The sequence below is a fragment of the Salvelinus sp. IW2-2015 genome, unplaced genomic scaffold (assembly GCF_002910315.2).
Source record: "Salvelinus sp. IW2-2015 unplaced genomic scaffold, ASM291031v2 Un_scaffold1073, whole genome shotgun sequence".
Classification (NCBI taxonomy): Eukaryota; Metazoa; Chordata; class Actinopteri; order Salmoniformes; family Salmonidae; genus Salvelinus; species Salvelinus sp. IW2-2015.
The window spans coordinates 248,823-266,951 of NW_019942716.1; the positions used below are offsets into that span (position 1 = coordinate 248,823).

An 18,129-nucleotide genomic window follows, 5' to 3' on the forward strand; every position below is an offset into this window, starting at 1 on the left:
CTACCTCTGGCTGTCAGGAACGCAGGCCTTGTGGTAAGGGTTAGGGTTAGAAGGGGAACATCGTTCTACCACCATTTTATTTAAGTGTCCTCTTGTGTTTGTTCAAAACCTTTATCATTATTTCAACAATCTTACTTTGATCTATTCTAGAGCTCCTTAGTAGATGTCCATGGCTAATGCATGTATTYTGCCAGTGCAGTGTGAGGGAATGACACAATGGGACTATTAGGGTTGCAAAAATTCCTGGAACTTTCAATACATTCCCTGGTTTTCCAGGAATCCTGGTTGGAGGATTCCGGATTCTCTGCTTATTCTCTCCTGATTCTAGAATCCTCCATCCAGGATTTGTGGGAAACCAGGGAATTTATTGAAAGTTCCCTGAATTTTGCAACCTTAGTGACTATACCTAATGACACGGTCTTCTCTCTTCCTTTCCAGTTAGGACCTCTGAGTCTGTTCGCCATGGGGATAATAGCAGTCCACTGTATGAATCTGCTTGCAAAATGTTCCCATCACCTCAGTGCAAAGTAAGTGGAGCCTTTCCCACTCCATTTGTCTGCAGCACTTCTCAGTTGTTCCATAATTATATATATTTTTATTTTATTTAACTAGGCAAGTCAGTTAAGAACTTAAGAACAAATTCTTATTTACGATGACGGCCTACCCCAGCCAAACCCGAACTCCCAATCACGGCCGGTTGTGATACAGTCTGGATTTGAACCAGGGTGTCTGTAGTGACACCTCAATCACAGTGCCTTAGACCGCTGTGCCAATCCAATTGGTGTGGATACTGTTGTACAGCTATACTGAGCAAAAATATAAACTCAATATGTAAAGTGTTGGTCCCATGTTTCATGAGCTGAAATAAAATATACCAGAAATGTTCCATATGCACAAAAATCTTTCTCTAAAATAATGTGTAAAAATTAGTTTACATCCCTGTTAGTGAGCATTTATCCTTTGCCAAGATAATCCATCCACCTGACAGGTGTGGCATATCAAGAAGCTGATTCTACAGGGGCTTAATGAATTTATTTCAATGGACTGATTTCCCTTTATGAACTGTAACTCAGTAAAATCTTAGAAATTGTAGCACGTTACATTTTTTATATATTTTTCCAGTTTGGTTTGAATCAAGAATCAAGAAGAGAAGTACAGCACTTTCCCATTATGCACTTCCTTTTTTGAGTTTGACGTCTATGAGGACATCTCTCACGTTGTCCTGGCAACTGAACTGTTGAAATGTGTTCAGTTCATAGGCTAATCTAAGTCAATGTCACCACGATGCARCGATGCCATCAAGMCTAGTATTGGATAAAGCAGGATGTTTTAATGAAACAAACCAAGCCAGTCRTCAGTCCACTATGTTCTAGTAACACCCTTATGGGGTGTGTTCAGACTGCAAGTTATGTTGTTGAACTAGTGCAGTTAGTTTCCTTTTGTAGGAGAAGTGAAAAACGTGTTTATGTTGTAATGCTAGCAAACTGAAACTAAATAAGCACGATGTGAATGCACCCATGATTTCAGCTGCTTTGGATACTCTACATCCATCGTTCACAACCCTGTTCTCTATTACACAATCAAACAGGTGAATAATGTCATATCACTAACCTGTCTGTCAGGTTCTTCACACTAGTGACCAGGTACCAGGCCCCAGTTGAAGTAACACGGTCACATTACGTGTACACGGGGTATGGTCATTTTATTGGCGGTTGTTTCAAGTTGTGTGGTCGTTGAAATCTGGGCCCATATTCAGTTTTTCCATTCAGACCAAAATGAATACGGTTACATGACAGGGTAGACCTGATCCCAATCTGAACTTGGCCCTGGGTGACATTCCCTCGCTTCTAGGTTGAACCAAGCCTCTTCTGAGTGACCGTTCCCTCTCTTCTAGGGAAACAAGCCCTCTTCTGAGTGACGTTACCTCTGTTCTAGGTTGAACAAGCCTTCTATGACGTTCCTCTGTTCTAGTGAACAAGCCCTCTTTCTGAGTGACATCCCTCTGTGCTAGGTGAACAATCCTCTTCTGAGTACATTCCTTCTGTTCTAGGTTGAAACAAGCCTCTCTGAGTGGACGTTTCCTTCTTTCTAGTTGAAAACAAGCTTCTTCTGAGTGACATTCCCTCTGTTCTAGGTGAACAAGCCCTTTCTGATGACTTCCCTCTTTCTAGGTTGAACAAGCCTATTCTGAGTACATCCTCTGTTCTAGGTGAAACAAGCCCTTTCTGAGTGACATTCCTCTGTTCTAGGTGAACCAAGCCTCTTCTGAGTACTTTCCCTCCTGTTCTAGGCTTGAACAAGCCTCTTCTGAGTGACTTCCCTTCTATGTTGAACAAGGGCCTCTTCTAGTGACATTCCCTCTGTTCTAGCGTTGCAACAAGCCCTTTCTGAGTGAACGTGTCCCTTCTGTTCTAGTTGAACAAGCCCTTTCTGAGTGACGGTCCCTCTGTTCTAGGTTAAAACAAACGCCTCTTCTGAGTACATTCCCTCTTTCTAAGGTTGAACAAGCCTCTTCTGAGTTGACGTTCCTACTGTCATAGGTTAAACAAGCTCTGAGTGCCGTTCCTTGCTAGTGAAGCCGGTTCCCCTGTTATTCTATAGGTGAACAAGCCTCTTCTGAGTGACATTCCCTCTGTTCTAGGTTGAACAAGCCTCTTCTGAGTGACTTCCTTTTCTAGGTTTTGAACAAGCCTCTTCTGAGTGACGTTCCTCTGTTCTAGGTTGAACAAGCCTCTTCTGAGTGACTCCCTCTGTTCTAGGTTGAACAAGCCTCTTCTGAGTGACGTTCCTTCTGTTCTAGGTTTGAACAAGCCTCTTCTGAGTGACATTCCCTCTGTTCAGTTGAACAAGCCTTCTGAGTGACGTTCCTCTGTCTAGTTGAACAAGCCTTTCTGAGTGAATTCCCTCTGTCTAGGTTGAACAAAGCCTCTTCTGAGTGACGTTCCCTCTGTTCTAGTTGAACAAGCCTCTTCTGAGTGACGTTCCTCTGTTCTAGTTGAACAAGCCTCTTCTGAGTAGACATTCCCTCTGTTCTAGGTTGAACAAGCCTCTTCTGAGTGACGTTCCTCTGTTCTAGGTTGAACAACCTCTTCTGAGTGACGTTCCTCTGTTCTAGGTTAACAAGCCCTTCTGAGTGACAATTCCTTGCTTCTCAGGTTGAACAAGCCTCTTCTGAGTGACATTCCCTTCTGTTCTAGGTAACAGCCTCTTCTGAAGTGACGGTTCCTTGTGTTCTAGGTTGAACAAGCCTCTTCTGAGGTACTTGCCTTGTGGCGTGGATTCGGTGTAAGAAATAAGAAAAAAACACAAGCCTTCTTCTGAGTGAACGGATTCCTCTCATTCTAGGTGAAGGGCATCTATCTGATCAAGACATTCCGGCCGAGACGTTCGAGTGAAGGTAACGATAGTTGTTCAGCATCTATTGAGTGACTATCCCTCTGTTCTAGGGTTGAACAAGCCTTTCTGAGTGACTTCCCTTCTGTTCTGATGAACAAGCCTTTCTGAGTGACATTCCTCTTTTCTAAAGGTTGAGACAAGGCCTTTGTTTGGAGTGATGGTCCGCTGGTTTCTGTTCTAGGTTTGAACAAGCCCTTTTCTGGTGACGTTCCCTCGTCTCTAGGTTGAACAGCCTCTTCTGATGACAGTTCCTCTGCTTTAGTTGATACAAGCTCTTGCATGAGTGACATTCCCTTGTTCTAGTTTGAACAAGCTTTCTCGTTGACATGTCCTCTGTTCTAGGTTGAACAAGCCTCTTCTGAGTATTTCCCTCTGTTCTACGGTTGAAGCACAGCTCTTCTGATGAACGTTCCCTCTGTTCTAGGTTGAACAAGCCTCTTCTGAGTGACATTCCCTCTTCTAGTTGAACAAGCCTCTTCTGAGTGACTTCCCTCTGTTCTAGGTGAACAAGCCCTTTCTGAGTGAGCGTTCCCTCTGTTCTAGTTGAACAAGCCTCTTTCTGAGTGACATCTCCCTCTGTTCTAGTTGAACAAGCCTCTTCTGAGTGACGATTCCCTCTGTTCTAGGTTGAACAACCTTCTCTGAGTGACATTCCCTCTGTTCTTAGGTTGAACAAGGTCTCTTTGAACATTCGTTCTGTTATTGACAAGCCTGTGACATTCCCTCTGTGTCTAGGTTGATACAAGCCCTTCTGAGGTGACATTCCTCTTTCTAGTTGAACAAGCCTCTTCTGAGTGACATTCCCTCTGTTCTAGGTTGAACAAAACCTCTTCTGAGTGACTTCCCTCTGTCTAGGTTGACAAGCCTCTTCTGAGTGACATTCCTCTGTTCTAGGTTGAACAATCCTCTCTGAGTGACGTTCCTCTGTTCTAGGTTGAACAACTCGAGAGCCCGCTAGGTAACCTTCTGGACTATGGTGATGCTGTGCAGTATGGTATGAGAACGTCTCGTGGCTGAGAAGGGCACTCAATATGGGGAGGTAAATATATGTAGAGTGTCTACAGTAACGTGTCTACATATACTACTGTAGTTATGTAGAATGTGTCTACAGTAGTTACTACTGTAGTTTACTGTAGAATGTGTCTACAGTAGTTTTACTTACTGTAGTTACTTAGAATGTGTCTACAGTAGTTACTACTGTAAGTTACTGTAGAATGTGTCTTGTAGAATGTGTCTACAGTAGAAGGTCTAAGAGTTATGTAGAATGTGTCTTACAGAGTTACTACTGTAGTTACTGAGAATGTCTTGTAGAATGTGTCTACAGTAGAATGTGTCTACAGTAGTAGTAGATGTAGTACTACAAGTCTAAGTTATGTAGAATGTGTCTTGTAGAAGTGTTACAGTGAATGTTCTACAGTAGTTACTTAGGAACCTACAGGAAGTTATGAATCATATGAAATGTATTCTGTAATAAGTCTTCAATAATTATGGCTGTGTTTTCACCTTATTCAATTAGTGTTTGGTTTATATCTTGTGTTTTCAGTCCCCTCTAAGTTAGAACAATGTTTATCTGTGTCCTTGTCCCTGTTTTCCTTCAGGCGGATAGTTAACGTGTTTCTGATCATCAACCCAGCTGGGTTTCTGCTGTGTCTACTTGTCTTCCTCAGTGACAACGTCAAACAGGTATTGGACATGTCATCATGTGACTAGTACTGTTACTTTGCTTCCTCAGTGACAACGTCAAACAGGTAGGGACATGTCATCATGTTGACTAGGACTGTTTACTTTGTCTTCCTCAGTGACAACGTCAAACAGGTAGGGGACATGTCATCATGTTGACTAGTACTGTCTACTTTGTCTTCCTCAGTGACAACGTCAAACAGGTAGGGGACATGTCATCATGTTGACTAGTACTGTTACTTCGTCTTCCTCAGTGACAACGTCAAATAGCAGAGGACATGTCATCAAGTTGACTAGTACTGTTTACTTTGTCTTCCTCAGTGACAACGTCAAACAGGAGGGCATGTCATCATGTTGACGTATACTGTTTCGTGACAACCACCACGGTGGTATTGTTTACTACTTCCTGAGCAGTACCAGCAGTTTGGATGTTATCATCACTGGTGTGGACAAGATACCAGCAGTTTGATGTTACATCACTGTGTGGACAAGATACCAGCAGTTTGGATGTTATCATCACTGGTGTGGACAAGATACCAGCAGTTTGATGTTATCATCATCTGGTGTGACAAGATACCAGCAGTGGATGTTATCATCACTGTGTGGACAAGATACCAGCAGTTTGGATGTTATCATCACTGGTGTGGACAAGATACCAGCAGTTTGGATGTTATCATCACTGGTGTGGACAAGCAGTTTAGATGTTATCATCACTGGTGTGGACAAGATTCCAGCCAAACTCTTCTGCTCGTTCTGTTACTCAGCTACAGTGCATTCGGAAAGTATTCAGACCTCTTGACTTTTTCCACATTTTGTTACATTACAGCCTTATTCTAAAATTGATTAAATGTTTTTTTCCCCTCTCATCAATCTACCCCATAATGACAAAGAAAAAACAGCCACTCCTGTGTTGTCTTGGCTGTGTGCTTAGGGTTGTTGTCCTGTTGGAAGGTGAACCTTCGTTCCAGTCTGAGGTCCAGAGCACGCTGGATCAGGTTTTCATCAAGGATCTCTCTGTACTTTGMTCCGTTCATCTTTCACTCGATCCTGACTAGTCTCCCTGTCCCTGCCGCTGAAAACATCCCCACAGCATGATGCTGCCACCACCATGCTTCACCGTAGGGATGGTGCCATGTTTCCTCCAGATGTGATGTCTCATGATCTGAGAGTCTTTAGGTGCCTTTTGGCAAACTCCAAGCGGACTGTCATGTGCCTTTTACTGAGGAGTGGCTTCCATCTAGCCACTCTACCATAAAGGCCTGATTGGTGGAGTGCTGCAGAGATGGTTGTCCTTCCGGAAGGTTCTCCCATCTTCACAGAGGAACTCTGGAGCTCTGTCAGTGACCGTCTGGTTCTTGGTCACCTCCCTGACCAAGGCCCTACTCCCCCAAATGCTCAGTTTGGCCGGGCGGCCAGCTCTAGGAAGAGTCTTGGTGGTTCCAAACTTTTTCCATTTAAGAATGATGGAGGCCCCTGTGTTCTTGGGGACCTTTAATCCTGCAGAAATGTTTTTGGTACCCATCCCCAGATCTGTGCCTTGACACAATCCAGTCTCAGAGCTCTACGGACAATTCATAACTTGGTTTTCGCTCTGACATGCACTGTCAACTATGGGAGCTTTATATAGACAGGTGTGTGCCTTTCCAAATCATGTCCAATCAATTTAATTTMCCACATGTGGACTCCAAGTTGTAGAACCATCTCAAGGATGATCAATGGAAACAGGATGCACCTGAGCTCAATTTCGAGTCTCATAGCAAAGGGTCTGAATACTTATGTAAAYCAGGTATTTGTTTTTAATACATTTGCAAAAATTTCTAAAAACCTGTTTTCACTTTGTCATTATGAGGTATTGTGTGTAGATTGATGAGGGGAAAAAACAATTTAATTCATTTTAGAATGAGGCTGTAACGTAACAAAATGTGGRAAAAGTAAAAGGGTCTGAATACTTTCCGAATGCTYKGTACACTGTTCAGTCCTCTTTTGAGTCCTACCGTWASGTTCTAATTATTAGAGTAAGAACTCAGYGGACACTGTGAAAGCTTAAACCAACTTTATTCTTCCCRAAGGATCGAACAGCTGAATCGACAAAATCATGTTTACAATAGTGGTGGTATTTGTACCTCACTTTGGGTGGAGTCTGCTCCTTCTCGCTAAACATTGTATCTTTATGGCGGTTAAAGTAGCTTCCAGACCCGACCCATCTGTATGTCTACAGAGGAATCTAGTCTCTCTCTCTCATTAGCTCCGCTTCCTCTGTCATGGTGTCTTCATGCTCACCCATTATGCAGCTGGACCTCACTTCACGTGACAGCTATGCACCCACCGAGGAGAGACATGACGATCTTTACTGCTGCAGGTGCTGTAAGGAGGACTGTGTGTGCACTCATTCTCCAGAATTCAGCCCWCGGTTATCTCTTGCTCCTCATGTGCCGCTTCCACYAGGGAATATACACACTGCAACGCATKGGTCATTTCCTGACGACGTAGACTCTCCCATTTTATGGCAAGATCACTAATTTGTGACGTGACTAACAGCCCCCGGTTCTCCCATCGGTCTCCCAGCTACCAAGCCATGTGACATGAGTCCTCATAAACTGAAATCCCAACAATGCTACTAAAGTAATGCCCATGATGCATACCTCAAACTCCCTCATTTATACCGTAGTCCCATTCCATGCTGTTACTATAGCCTCCTTTTAATACTGTCCCTACAGCGACTGCCGTGAGTAACTACTGCATGGAATCTGTCAAGTGTTCGCCGGTTGTTATGAATGGGGAAGAGATGAATGACGTTGGAAGAATATCCAACCTAACAGAACTCTGAGTCACAGGTTTCTTGAAAGTTGACAATAGTGTCTGAAATGCCATTACTACCTCTTCTACTTTCACCATGATCTGGGTCTGTGTTAACGTTCAATTGAACTCCTAATATACCCTATATTGTGCACAGTTAACTGTCCTCTGTCTCCCTACAAAGCTATCTCCAGTAACAATATACAGTTGAAGTCGGAAGTTTACATACACTTAGGTTGGAGTCATTAAAACTCGTTTTTTCAACCACTCCACAAATTTCTTGTTAACAAACTATAGTTTTGGCAAGTCGGTTAGGGAATTTACTTTGTGCACGACACAAGTCATTTTTCCAACAATTGTTTACAGACAGATTATTTCACTTATTATTACAGATATTATTACAGATACAGATTATTTCACTGTATCACAATTCCAGTGGGTCAGAAGTTTACATACACTAAGTTGACTGTGCCTTAAACAGCTTGGAAAATTTCAGAAAATGATGTCCATGGCTTTAGAAGCTTCTGATAGGCTAATTGACATCATTTGAGTCAATTGGAGGTGTACTGTAGATGTATTTCAAGGCCTACCTTCAAACTCAGTGCCTCTTCGCTTGACATCCATGGGAAATATCAAAATAAATCAGCTAAGACCTAATAAACACAAGGACCTTGTGAAGATGCTGGAGGAAACAGGTACAAAAGTTTCTATATCCACGTTAAAAACGAGTCCTATATGACATAACCTAAATGGCCGCTCAGCACGGAAAGAGCCACTGCTCCAAACCGCCATTTAAATAGCCAGACCACACGGTTTGCAACTGCACATAGGAACAAAGATTGTACTTTTTGGGAAAAACGTCCTCTGGTCTGATGAAACAAAAATAGAATTGTTTGGCAAAAATGACCATCGTTATGTTTGGAGAAAAAAGGGGAGGCTTGTAAGCCGAAGAACACCATCCCAACCGTGAAGCAGAGGGGGGGGGGGGGGGGGGGGGGCGCATCATGTTGTGGGGGTGCTTTGCTGCTTGAGGGACTGGTGCACTTCACAAAATAGATGCATCATGAGGGGAAGGGAAAACATTATGTGGATATATTGAAGCAACATCTCAAGACATCAGTCAGGAAGTTAAAGCTTGGTCGCAAATGGGTCTTCCAAATGGACAATGACCCCAAGTATACTTCCAAAGTTGTGAGCAAAATGGCTTAAGGACATGGTCAAGGTATTGGAGTGGCCATCACAAAGCCCTGACCTCAATCCCATAATTTTTKGGGGGGCAGAACTGAAAAAGCGTGTGCGAGCAAGGAGGCCTACCAACCTGACTCAGTTACACCCGCTCTGTCAGGTGGAATGGGCCAATATTCACCCAACTTATTGTGGGAAGCTTGTAGAAGGCTACCTGAAATGTTTGACCGAAGTTAAATAATTTAAAGGCCATGCTACCAAATACTAATTGAGTGTATGTAAACTTCTGACCCACTGGGAATGTGATGAAACAAATAAAAGCTGAAATAAATCATTATCTCTACTATTATTCTGACATTTCACATTCTCTAAATAAAGTGGTGATCCTAACTGACCTAACACAGTGCATTTTTACTAGGTTTAAATGTCAGGAATTGTGAAAAACTGAGTTTAAATGTATTTGGCTAAGGTGTATGTAAACTTCTGACTTCAACTGTACATAGTCTCTGGGAATGATACCACTCTATCACCACGACCTTCATTAATGAGCCTCCACTGATCTCCACCTCTGTCACATTCCATCTCACTTAACAGTCTTATGTAAACATTCTGTCTCAACCACAGGCCTCATGTGTACCTCRCCTCCTGCTACAGATACATTTGCACATATATCATTCCAKCTAACCCATAACACACTAGTCACTACTCCTAATGCACTTCTACAGTTATAAACATACTAGCACATTCTTAAATCAATTAGTCAATATACATCAGTTCCTCCTCTGGAACAATGACCACTCTGATGTTCCACGAAACCTAAAAACATATTGACTTGAAAAGGAAAGAGGGAAAAAAAGTACATGTTTAATAATTTCACACCACCCTTGATGCAACTAAAACTGGGGAAAGAACTGTCCATCCGTTATGTTCTATGCCCTTGTGATGCTGGTCTCTGTTCCCGGCTCCTTCCATATTCATCCTTGGCTGTTAACGCAAGACACAGACTATGAGCCTTGTATGCAATTCATTTTCCCTTATCATCCAGCAATCTATATGTATTGATGCGATTTAACATAAAAATTCTGATGAAATGGTAATTTCTTTTAACAAAAAATGATGTTTGAACCAATCTATCATCCAGTGAGTTCTCTAATAACCTCCCTGTCAGAGGACACTTAAAGATAAGGTTTCTAGAGCCTCCCTAGACATAATACATTTGGGCAGCGCACCCACCCCTCACAGTTTGAGAGCAACTCTCTCTCGCTGTAGCTGAATCATAACTAAAACATTTTATACATTATTTAAAATGACAGTCCTTAGTGCTTTACTTTGAGTCTATCACGTGAATTTGAGCTTCTCAACCTGGCACACATCATCACGGTTAGAATGTACATTTATAAACGGGGCCTTTTATTGCTGGTAATGACTCTTCTCATCACAACCCCCCTTTTGTCCCTGTTTTCCTGGTAATGAAATATCGGTATCTCAATGCATTCTTTGTCTAAGTTGTTCGCAGTGTGTAGACCTTCCTCAATACCACCCCCCACCCGCMCTCCTCCCAGGCACTTCCTCCTTCCCAACGGCACATATGTAAGTCTTGCCTGTCACATTTGATGGCCCTTGGTAATGTCCCGATTTCAATATAAAGTAATCTGTTTTTCCCACGTACACGAGCCTCTCACCTGAGCCGCTACCACCATTCTGTCTGGTCCATTTCTCTCACCAGTACACCAGGAGCATGAGAGAAGTTTGAATGTAATCTCTCTCCATGCTCACTCCATATGCGCGGTCTCCGGACTCATGGCGCACTCCTGCCGCCCGTACCCAGGTTCATGGCTTGGACACAGATTGAAGTGTTAAAAGTCACTGTCGCATTGAACGCCTTTGTTGCTCTTTCTTCAGCCGGTTAGGGAGGGTTTTCAGTTTCACACACAGTTTGTCATCAAATTATTCCTACATGCATTAAGACACGATCGGACGTCACCTTCCATGATAACCTCGAGAGGACAGATCAGAACAACAGTTTAGTTCAATTCATTTCGGTTTCAGGAAATCCAGACAAGTATTGACTATATGACAAATTATTACGTTCCCAGTTTTCTTAATAATGTTATCTCTACGACAAATGTCAAAGAGCATAACAACATACTGTTTACTGTTGAAGCAACCATTGTCAAAATGAGTTCGTACTCCCTTATTTTACTGCTGACCTCTCTGAAGAGTTACCAGATCAGGGAGTTAGCACCCTAACCCAACAATACAGTAGACCCAATCTGGTGAAATTTGTATCGATACAAAGACAGAAATGAAATCATCAATTCACATATCACAATCCATTTGGAGTAACTGTCAACCCTCATTAACATATATTTTTCCTTCTATATGCAGACTGAACAAAATACATTTGTGTATTTACCCAAAGACCAGTGGCCCAGGGAACTAGTAATTTCCCCTTCGAAACACATGATTCACATCGTGATTCAAAAACATGTTCCATCAAAAATAAACAAATTCGAATAACCAATCAACTTAGAATTACAACTCTTGATAACTCCATAAGGAAATAATGGTATCTCGTAAAGTAATTGCATACCCAATTTAAAACCAAATTGATAAAACCCCACACAAAATAAATCCCAGAGTATCAACACTACTAACGCATACTCATAACCGGTAGTGTGTGTGTGTGTGTGGTTTATGGTTGTTGTGTGTGTGTGTGTGTGTGTGTGTGTGTGTGTGTGTGTGTGTGTGTGTGTGTGTGTGTGTGTGTGTGTGTGTGTGTTGTGTGTGTGTGTGTGTGTGTGTGTGTGTGTGTGTGTCAAAAACACACATGAACAGGTCTTATCTGGGAACTCCGTTTCTAATCCAGACCCTTTTACACTTAAAACTGCTGAATATCATTTACTGCTCTCCCCAATACCACAGTCTCAGGGAACATTCCAACGAGAGATAATGAAACCCCCTCCTCTTCTGGAAAACAAAGTGTACATTTCGTTAGCATTCACTATGCTACATCTTAATCAGCAATACAAAAGTATTAATTATAAACCAAAGATAATGGTAAATCCACTGTCCTTACCCCAATCATTAAACATTTGTTTTAATCCACCCCATCCTTTATACATTTTTTATTTAGCATGTACTACCCTTAGACACGGCGACCTTATCTCACCACCGAGTCCAACGATTCAGTGGTCTCTTTTCCCCATGATTCTGCATAACCACCACACTACCATGTTCATGAACAAGAAATGTAAAGTTAATTTTAGGAGTGGTACCCCTATGCTAATTCCTTGTGACCCCTCCACCCTTTCGTCCATTCTAGAAATCTATTTCAGAATAAGACAACATCAAATGTAAATCTATTCATAATAAAATGACAATGTCTCATGAGATTAAAAACCTCCCAAGGTTTTCTGAGTTTGCAAGAAGTGTTTGGCCAGATAATGTTAATGTGTTACCTCTTTAGAATCCATCCCCCTGGTATTTCACCTAGATTCTTCAACCCAAAATGCCTTTTTCCTTTGGCAAATTTAGCTAATTTCTCATCATAAGGAATCCGCGATATTTGATCCTGGCATCTATTAAAAAGTAGTGTAAGACGTGATCTCATACGTCTTCCTTCACATAGAAACTGTAATCTCTATGACCTACTGTTGATCGTACCGAGGCCATACACCGCTATGTGGAAGTTTCCTGTCCCGCTACTTTCAGGAGGATTTGTTGTTGCTCTTTTGAAAACCAGACAAAAGCTTGCTTGGCAGCGTTTCTTCCATATACAGCAGGATTCATTCCTACTTTACACTCCTTTTTCCAATGACCAACAGCCCCACAGCTTTGATGTTTTTTCTCTACGTTTCTTTGTCTTACCTTGGCCATTGAAACTATAGTTAGTGACTTTCCCTGTGGCCGCATTAACCCCTTGCACATCTGTGAAGTGAGCAGAGTTTTTCTTTTCACTCATAAAGCATCCTGCTCTATTTCATCCACTACCCCCGCATTTACCATTTTGGTCACAGGTTTCAAACCTGCCATCAAAACCGAAATACAAATTGTATCTATGTACTCACGTACCCAGTCTTTTTGAAGCTGAGTACATCTACTAATTACATTTTTATCAGTTATACTCTTCTGTTGATTAAACGCTGACATCAAAACACTTGTATATTGAGCTTGCGATTTTGACATCATTGTGCACAACAGCATCTCTGAGTTCTTTATTTGATTTTAATTTTCCGTCAACAGCTGGCCAATTTTTACCCAGTTTGCAAAAAAATCCCCATATTCGAGCCGAATTGGTGGAATGCTCTTGCGCTTCTTTCAGCGCCTCCATGGCTTTATTAAAATCCTCTAGCTCCGCTCTACAGGGAGACTCGGAGCCGTCTGTCACCATATCAATAGTTATTATTCCCAAACCTCTCCCCATGGTGGCCACGGTGTTTAGATTTCTTCACTCCCGTCTATAAAACCCACCGTCTATTAACTATTTTCTAAGGTAGCGCTACCCACTTCCCCAGAGAATAGTTATGGTATTTGTGCCTATTAATTGGTCACGGCACTTTAATACCTTGTGTTAGAACCAATACTATAGAGTCTGCAAATGTATTACTGGAGAATACGGATGACTCAATGTCTTATTCAAGTGTTGCGCATCAAATATCACTGTTGTTGATAACACACATTACCAGAATGATTCACACTTGTCTTCCTAGTATTTCCACATAATCTGTCACGGTTCACCGCCCCAATAGGGCATAAACCAACCTCTCTCCTTATTGCTATTGTTCCTACACGAATCTCAAACAGTGTTTGAATATCTTATTGCTTTTCTTTTAACCATGCATGTGGCTTTCCTTCAGAGTTTGTAGGTAACCTTCTWATCAATATCCACATACGCTCTACTGCCTCACTGTCACTGCAGCTGGGACTTTTTGTCCCCTTTTTACAGATCTTGCAGAGGAAAACCTCCACTTGGGACCTATCCTTAAAGGAACCCACCCTACACCATATATTTACGACTGGTCGTTTCTCAATGGGCCTACTGAATAAACTCAGGCTTTCTAGATCCGTATCCTATAAGTTTTCAGTCTACGATTCTCATCTCCCCAAGATGTCAAAATGAGTGGAAACAGGTGTAGGAACTGTGCTTACCTTGTTTGTTGCCAGCTCTGGACWCTCTGGTTTGACTATAAATCATGGTGAATCCTGCCGACAACGCCAACCGTTAGGTTCTAATTATTAGAGTAAGAACTCAACGGACACTGTGAAAGCTTAAACCAACTTTATTCTTCCCAAAGGATCGAACTGCTGAAGCCACAAAAACATGTTTAAAATAGTGGTGGTATTTGTACCCCACTTTGGGTGAAGTCTCCTCCTTCTCGCTAAACATTATCTTTATTGCTAGGCAGGAAACTAAGTGATACGGGCAATAACATTTTCCTTCTCCCTTAATGTGACCTGACCTGGACCCCCTTCATCACTAATCCATGGCTCTCTCCCCTTATCAATGCCTGCCACGTGATCGTTTTCCCTACAGTCAGTACATTCCAAGCTTAATTGCACCCACCATATACCTACCCCCTACAGATAACCATTAACCTCTGGTGTAGCCCCTTGGCTATGGCACCCCTCAGGTCTCTATTATAACTAATGATTCATAACATTTAAAGTTCAGAAATCCAAAGCCATCACTATCCATCAGTTGCTTGCACCTTGCTGGAAAGGGCAATATGAAGAAAATACCAGATCCAGCAGAGTACAGTTTAGGATGGCATGACATGTGAGAAGGATACCCCTATTATGTGTTCACTATTCTTTGGCATTCTTCCTTCAGGTGGTGGAGGCTTCTAACGGGACAACCATGAACTGCCACAGAAACCAGACGGCTGTGACCGTCCCCAGCTTTGACTCCCGTCTCTACATGTTGTGTTTCCTGCCAGCCATTATACTCCTGGTGTTCACCCCAAACCTGAAGTACCTGGCACCCCTCTCTCTGGCAGCCAACCTGGCCATGTGTGCTAGTCTGGTACTCATCTACTTCTTCTGCTTCACGGTAGGTACTGCAGGTAATATTTATAGTGGCTGGCCCAGTGGATATTAATAGTGGCTGGCCAGTGGATATTTAATAGTGGCTGGCCAGTGGATATTTAATAGTGGCTTGGTCCAGGGAGATATTTAATAGTGGCTGGCCCAGGGGTTATTTAATAGTGGCTGGCCATGGGGTTATTTCTAGTGGCTGGCCAGTTATTCATAGTGGCCAGTGGATATTTAATAGTGGCTGGCCAGTGGATGATTTTGATGTTGGTGGCCTAGGGGTTATTTAATTAGTTGTGCTTGTATTGGTATGGTGTTCACGGTGATGTATTAACTCTGTGTGTTGGGTCTGGCGGTTTCTTATGGCTCAGGGTTAAATTTTTGGTAAGTTTGGCTGGCCCAGTGAGTGATATTAATAGTGGCGTGGGAATCCAGGTACTGTTTTAATGAGTGGATGTTTGGCCCAAGGTCGCATTAGTTGTCTATCGATGGGTGTGGAGCTGGTGTTGGGCTCCATAAAAGGCGTGATTCTTTCTTGGTACGCATTAGGGTTTGCGTTGGAGCGTGGAAATATACTTATAATATATTGGTAGGATTTGGCTGGCCGAGTTGTATTTTAATGTATGATGGATGGCCAGGTGATGGTTTCTAATTAGTAGGCTGGCCAGGTGTTATTTGATAGTAGGGGCTTATGGATTCAGTGGTATATATATATTTATTTAGTGTGCTTGAGGCCAGGTTTATATTATTTAATAGTGGCTGGCCCAGGGTTATTTAAAAGTGCAAGTGTATGGCTGGCCAGGTTATTTAATAGTGGCTGGCAGGGGTTATTTAATAGGTGGGCAGGTCTTCAGTGTGGATTTTATTGTAGTGGTCTTGGCTGGCCATGTTATCTTGTGGATATTTAATAGGTGGCTAGGGACTTCATGGGTGAGTTATTTATTATAGTGGCTGGCCCGAGGGGGATTATTTAATAGTGGGTGGCACATGGGATTTAATAGTGGCTGGCCCAGGGTATTTAATAGTGGTCAGGCTGGCAGGGGTTATTTAATAGTGGCTGGCCCAGTGAGATATTTAATAGTGGCTGGCCCAGTGGATATTTAATAGTGGCTGGCCCAGTGGATATTTAATAGTGGGCTGGCCTCGATGGCCGGGTTTTTAATAGTGGCTCGGCCAGGGTATTTTTAATAGTGGCTGGCCCAGGGTTATTAAATAGTGGCTGGCCCAGTGGTATTTAATAGTGGCTGGCCCAGTGGATATTTAATAGTGGCTGGCCAGGTTATTTAATAGTGGCTGTCCACAGTGGATATTTAATAGTGGCTGGCCCAGGGTTATTTAATATGTCGCTGGCCCTAGTGCTCCAGCTGTCTGGAGAGATGTGGAGGGTTAACACCTTTAGTTGGCTCTCCCCATTTTGATTTCTAACAAACAAAAACAAAATAGATTTTTCCTGTTTTGGTCCACTTTGTGGTCTCCTTCCTGTCTAAGTTTGGTGTTGGTTTTAATTTTGTTTGCCTCTTCTTGGGCAATTTTAGTGGGTGCTCATGGTGGGTGTCTTTAGGTCCAAGTTGTTGCAAACTTCAGTAGACACCTTCATGAGTGTTTATCAGAACCCGTCCTAAAACCCACCTGTTTTGTTTTGGTTGTTGTTTATTTCCCTTCTGTTTGACAACATTTTTGTGGGGTTTCTTGCTTGGGAATGTAACGCGTGCCATGGGACTGGAGTGTATTCATTAGTGCACACTGTTGCACTGTACCAAAATGTTTTGCACAGAAAACGTTTTGCAATAAAAGTTGCGTTTCTTTATTTGGACAAGTTAATGTTAGTCCCTCCCCCAAAAGACACAGTCCTGCAGTACCTACCATGAAGCAGAAGACAGTCCTGCAGTACCTACCATGAAGCAGAAGACGTCCTGCAGTACCTACCATGAAGCAGAAGAGTCCTGCAGTACCTACCATGAAGCAGAAGACAGTCCTGCAGTACCTACGCATGAAGCAGAAGACAGTCCTGCAGTACTACCGTGAAGCAGAAGAAGTCTGCAGTACCTACGTGAGCAGAAGACAGTCCTGCAGTCCCTACCGTAAGCAGAAGACAGTCTGCAGTACCTACCTGAAGCAGAAGACAGCTGCATATCCCATGAAGCAGAAGCCAGTCCTGCAGATACCTACCATGAAGCAGAAGACAGTCCTGCAGTACCTACCATGAAGCAGAAGAGTCCTGCAGTACCTACATGAAGCAGAAGACAGTCCTGCAGTCCTACCGTGAAGCAGAAGCCAGTCCTGCAGTACCTACGTGAAGCAGAAGCCAGTCCTGCAGTACCTACGTGAAGCAGAAGCAGTCCTGCAGTCCTACGTGAAGCAGAAGCAGTCCTGCAGTACCTACCATGAAGCAGAAGATGCAGTCCTGCAGTACCTACCATGAAGCAGAAGACAGCCCTGCAGTACCTACGTGAAGCAGAAGACAGTCCTGCAGTACCTACGTGAAGCAGAAGACAGTCCTGCGGTACCTACCGTGAAGCAGAAGACAGTCCTGCAGTACCTACCATGAAGCAGAAGACAGCCTGCAGTACCTACCATGAAGCAGAAGACAGTCCTGCAGTACCTACTCGTGAAGCAGAAGCCAGTCCTGCAGTACCTACCGTGAAGCAGAAGACAGTCCTGCAGTACCTACCGTGAAGCAGAGCAGTCTGAGTACTACTGAAGCAGAAGACAGTCCTGCAGTACCTACCGTGAAGCAGAAGCAGTCCTGCAGTACCTACCATGAAGCAGAAGATGCAGTGCTGCAGTACCTACCGTGAAGCAGAAGACAGTCCTGCAGTACCTACCATGAAGCAGAAGACAGCCCTGCAGTACCTACCATGAAGCAGAAGATGCAGTGCTGCAGTACCTACCGTGAAGCAGAAGACAGTCCTGCAGTACCTACCATGAAGCAGAAGACAGCCCTGCAGTACCTACCATGAAGCAGAAGATGCAGTGCTGCAGTACCTTCCGTGAAGCAGAAGACAGTCCTGCAGTACCTACCATGAAGCAGAAGACAGC

At 43.1% G+C, this 18,129-nt stretch overlaps 1 protein-coding gene across 1 annotated transcript in view; it reads left to right on the forward strand.

Annotated features, from left to right (window-relative positions):
* The window catches only part of LOC112069668 (proton-coupled amino acid transporter 1-like), a 118,114-nt gene that overhangs the window by 34,844 nt on the left and 65,141 nt on the right, over window positions 1-18,129 (forward strand). Inside the window, 6 exon segments of the mRNA XM_024137031.2 lie at window positions 439-527; window positions 2,172-2,184; window positions 4,360-4,390; window positions 4,393-4,435; window positions 4,995-5,079; window positions 14,891-15,109. Of these exon segments, the coding sequence (XP_023992799.2) occupies window positions 439-527; window positions 2,172-2,184; window positions 4,360-4,390; window positions 4,393-4,435; window positions 4,995-5,079; window positions 14,891-15,109 (480 nt within the window).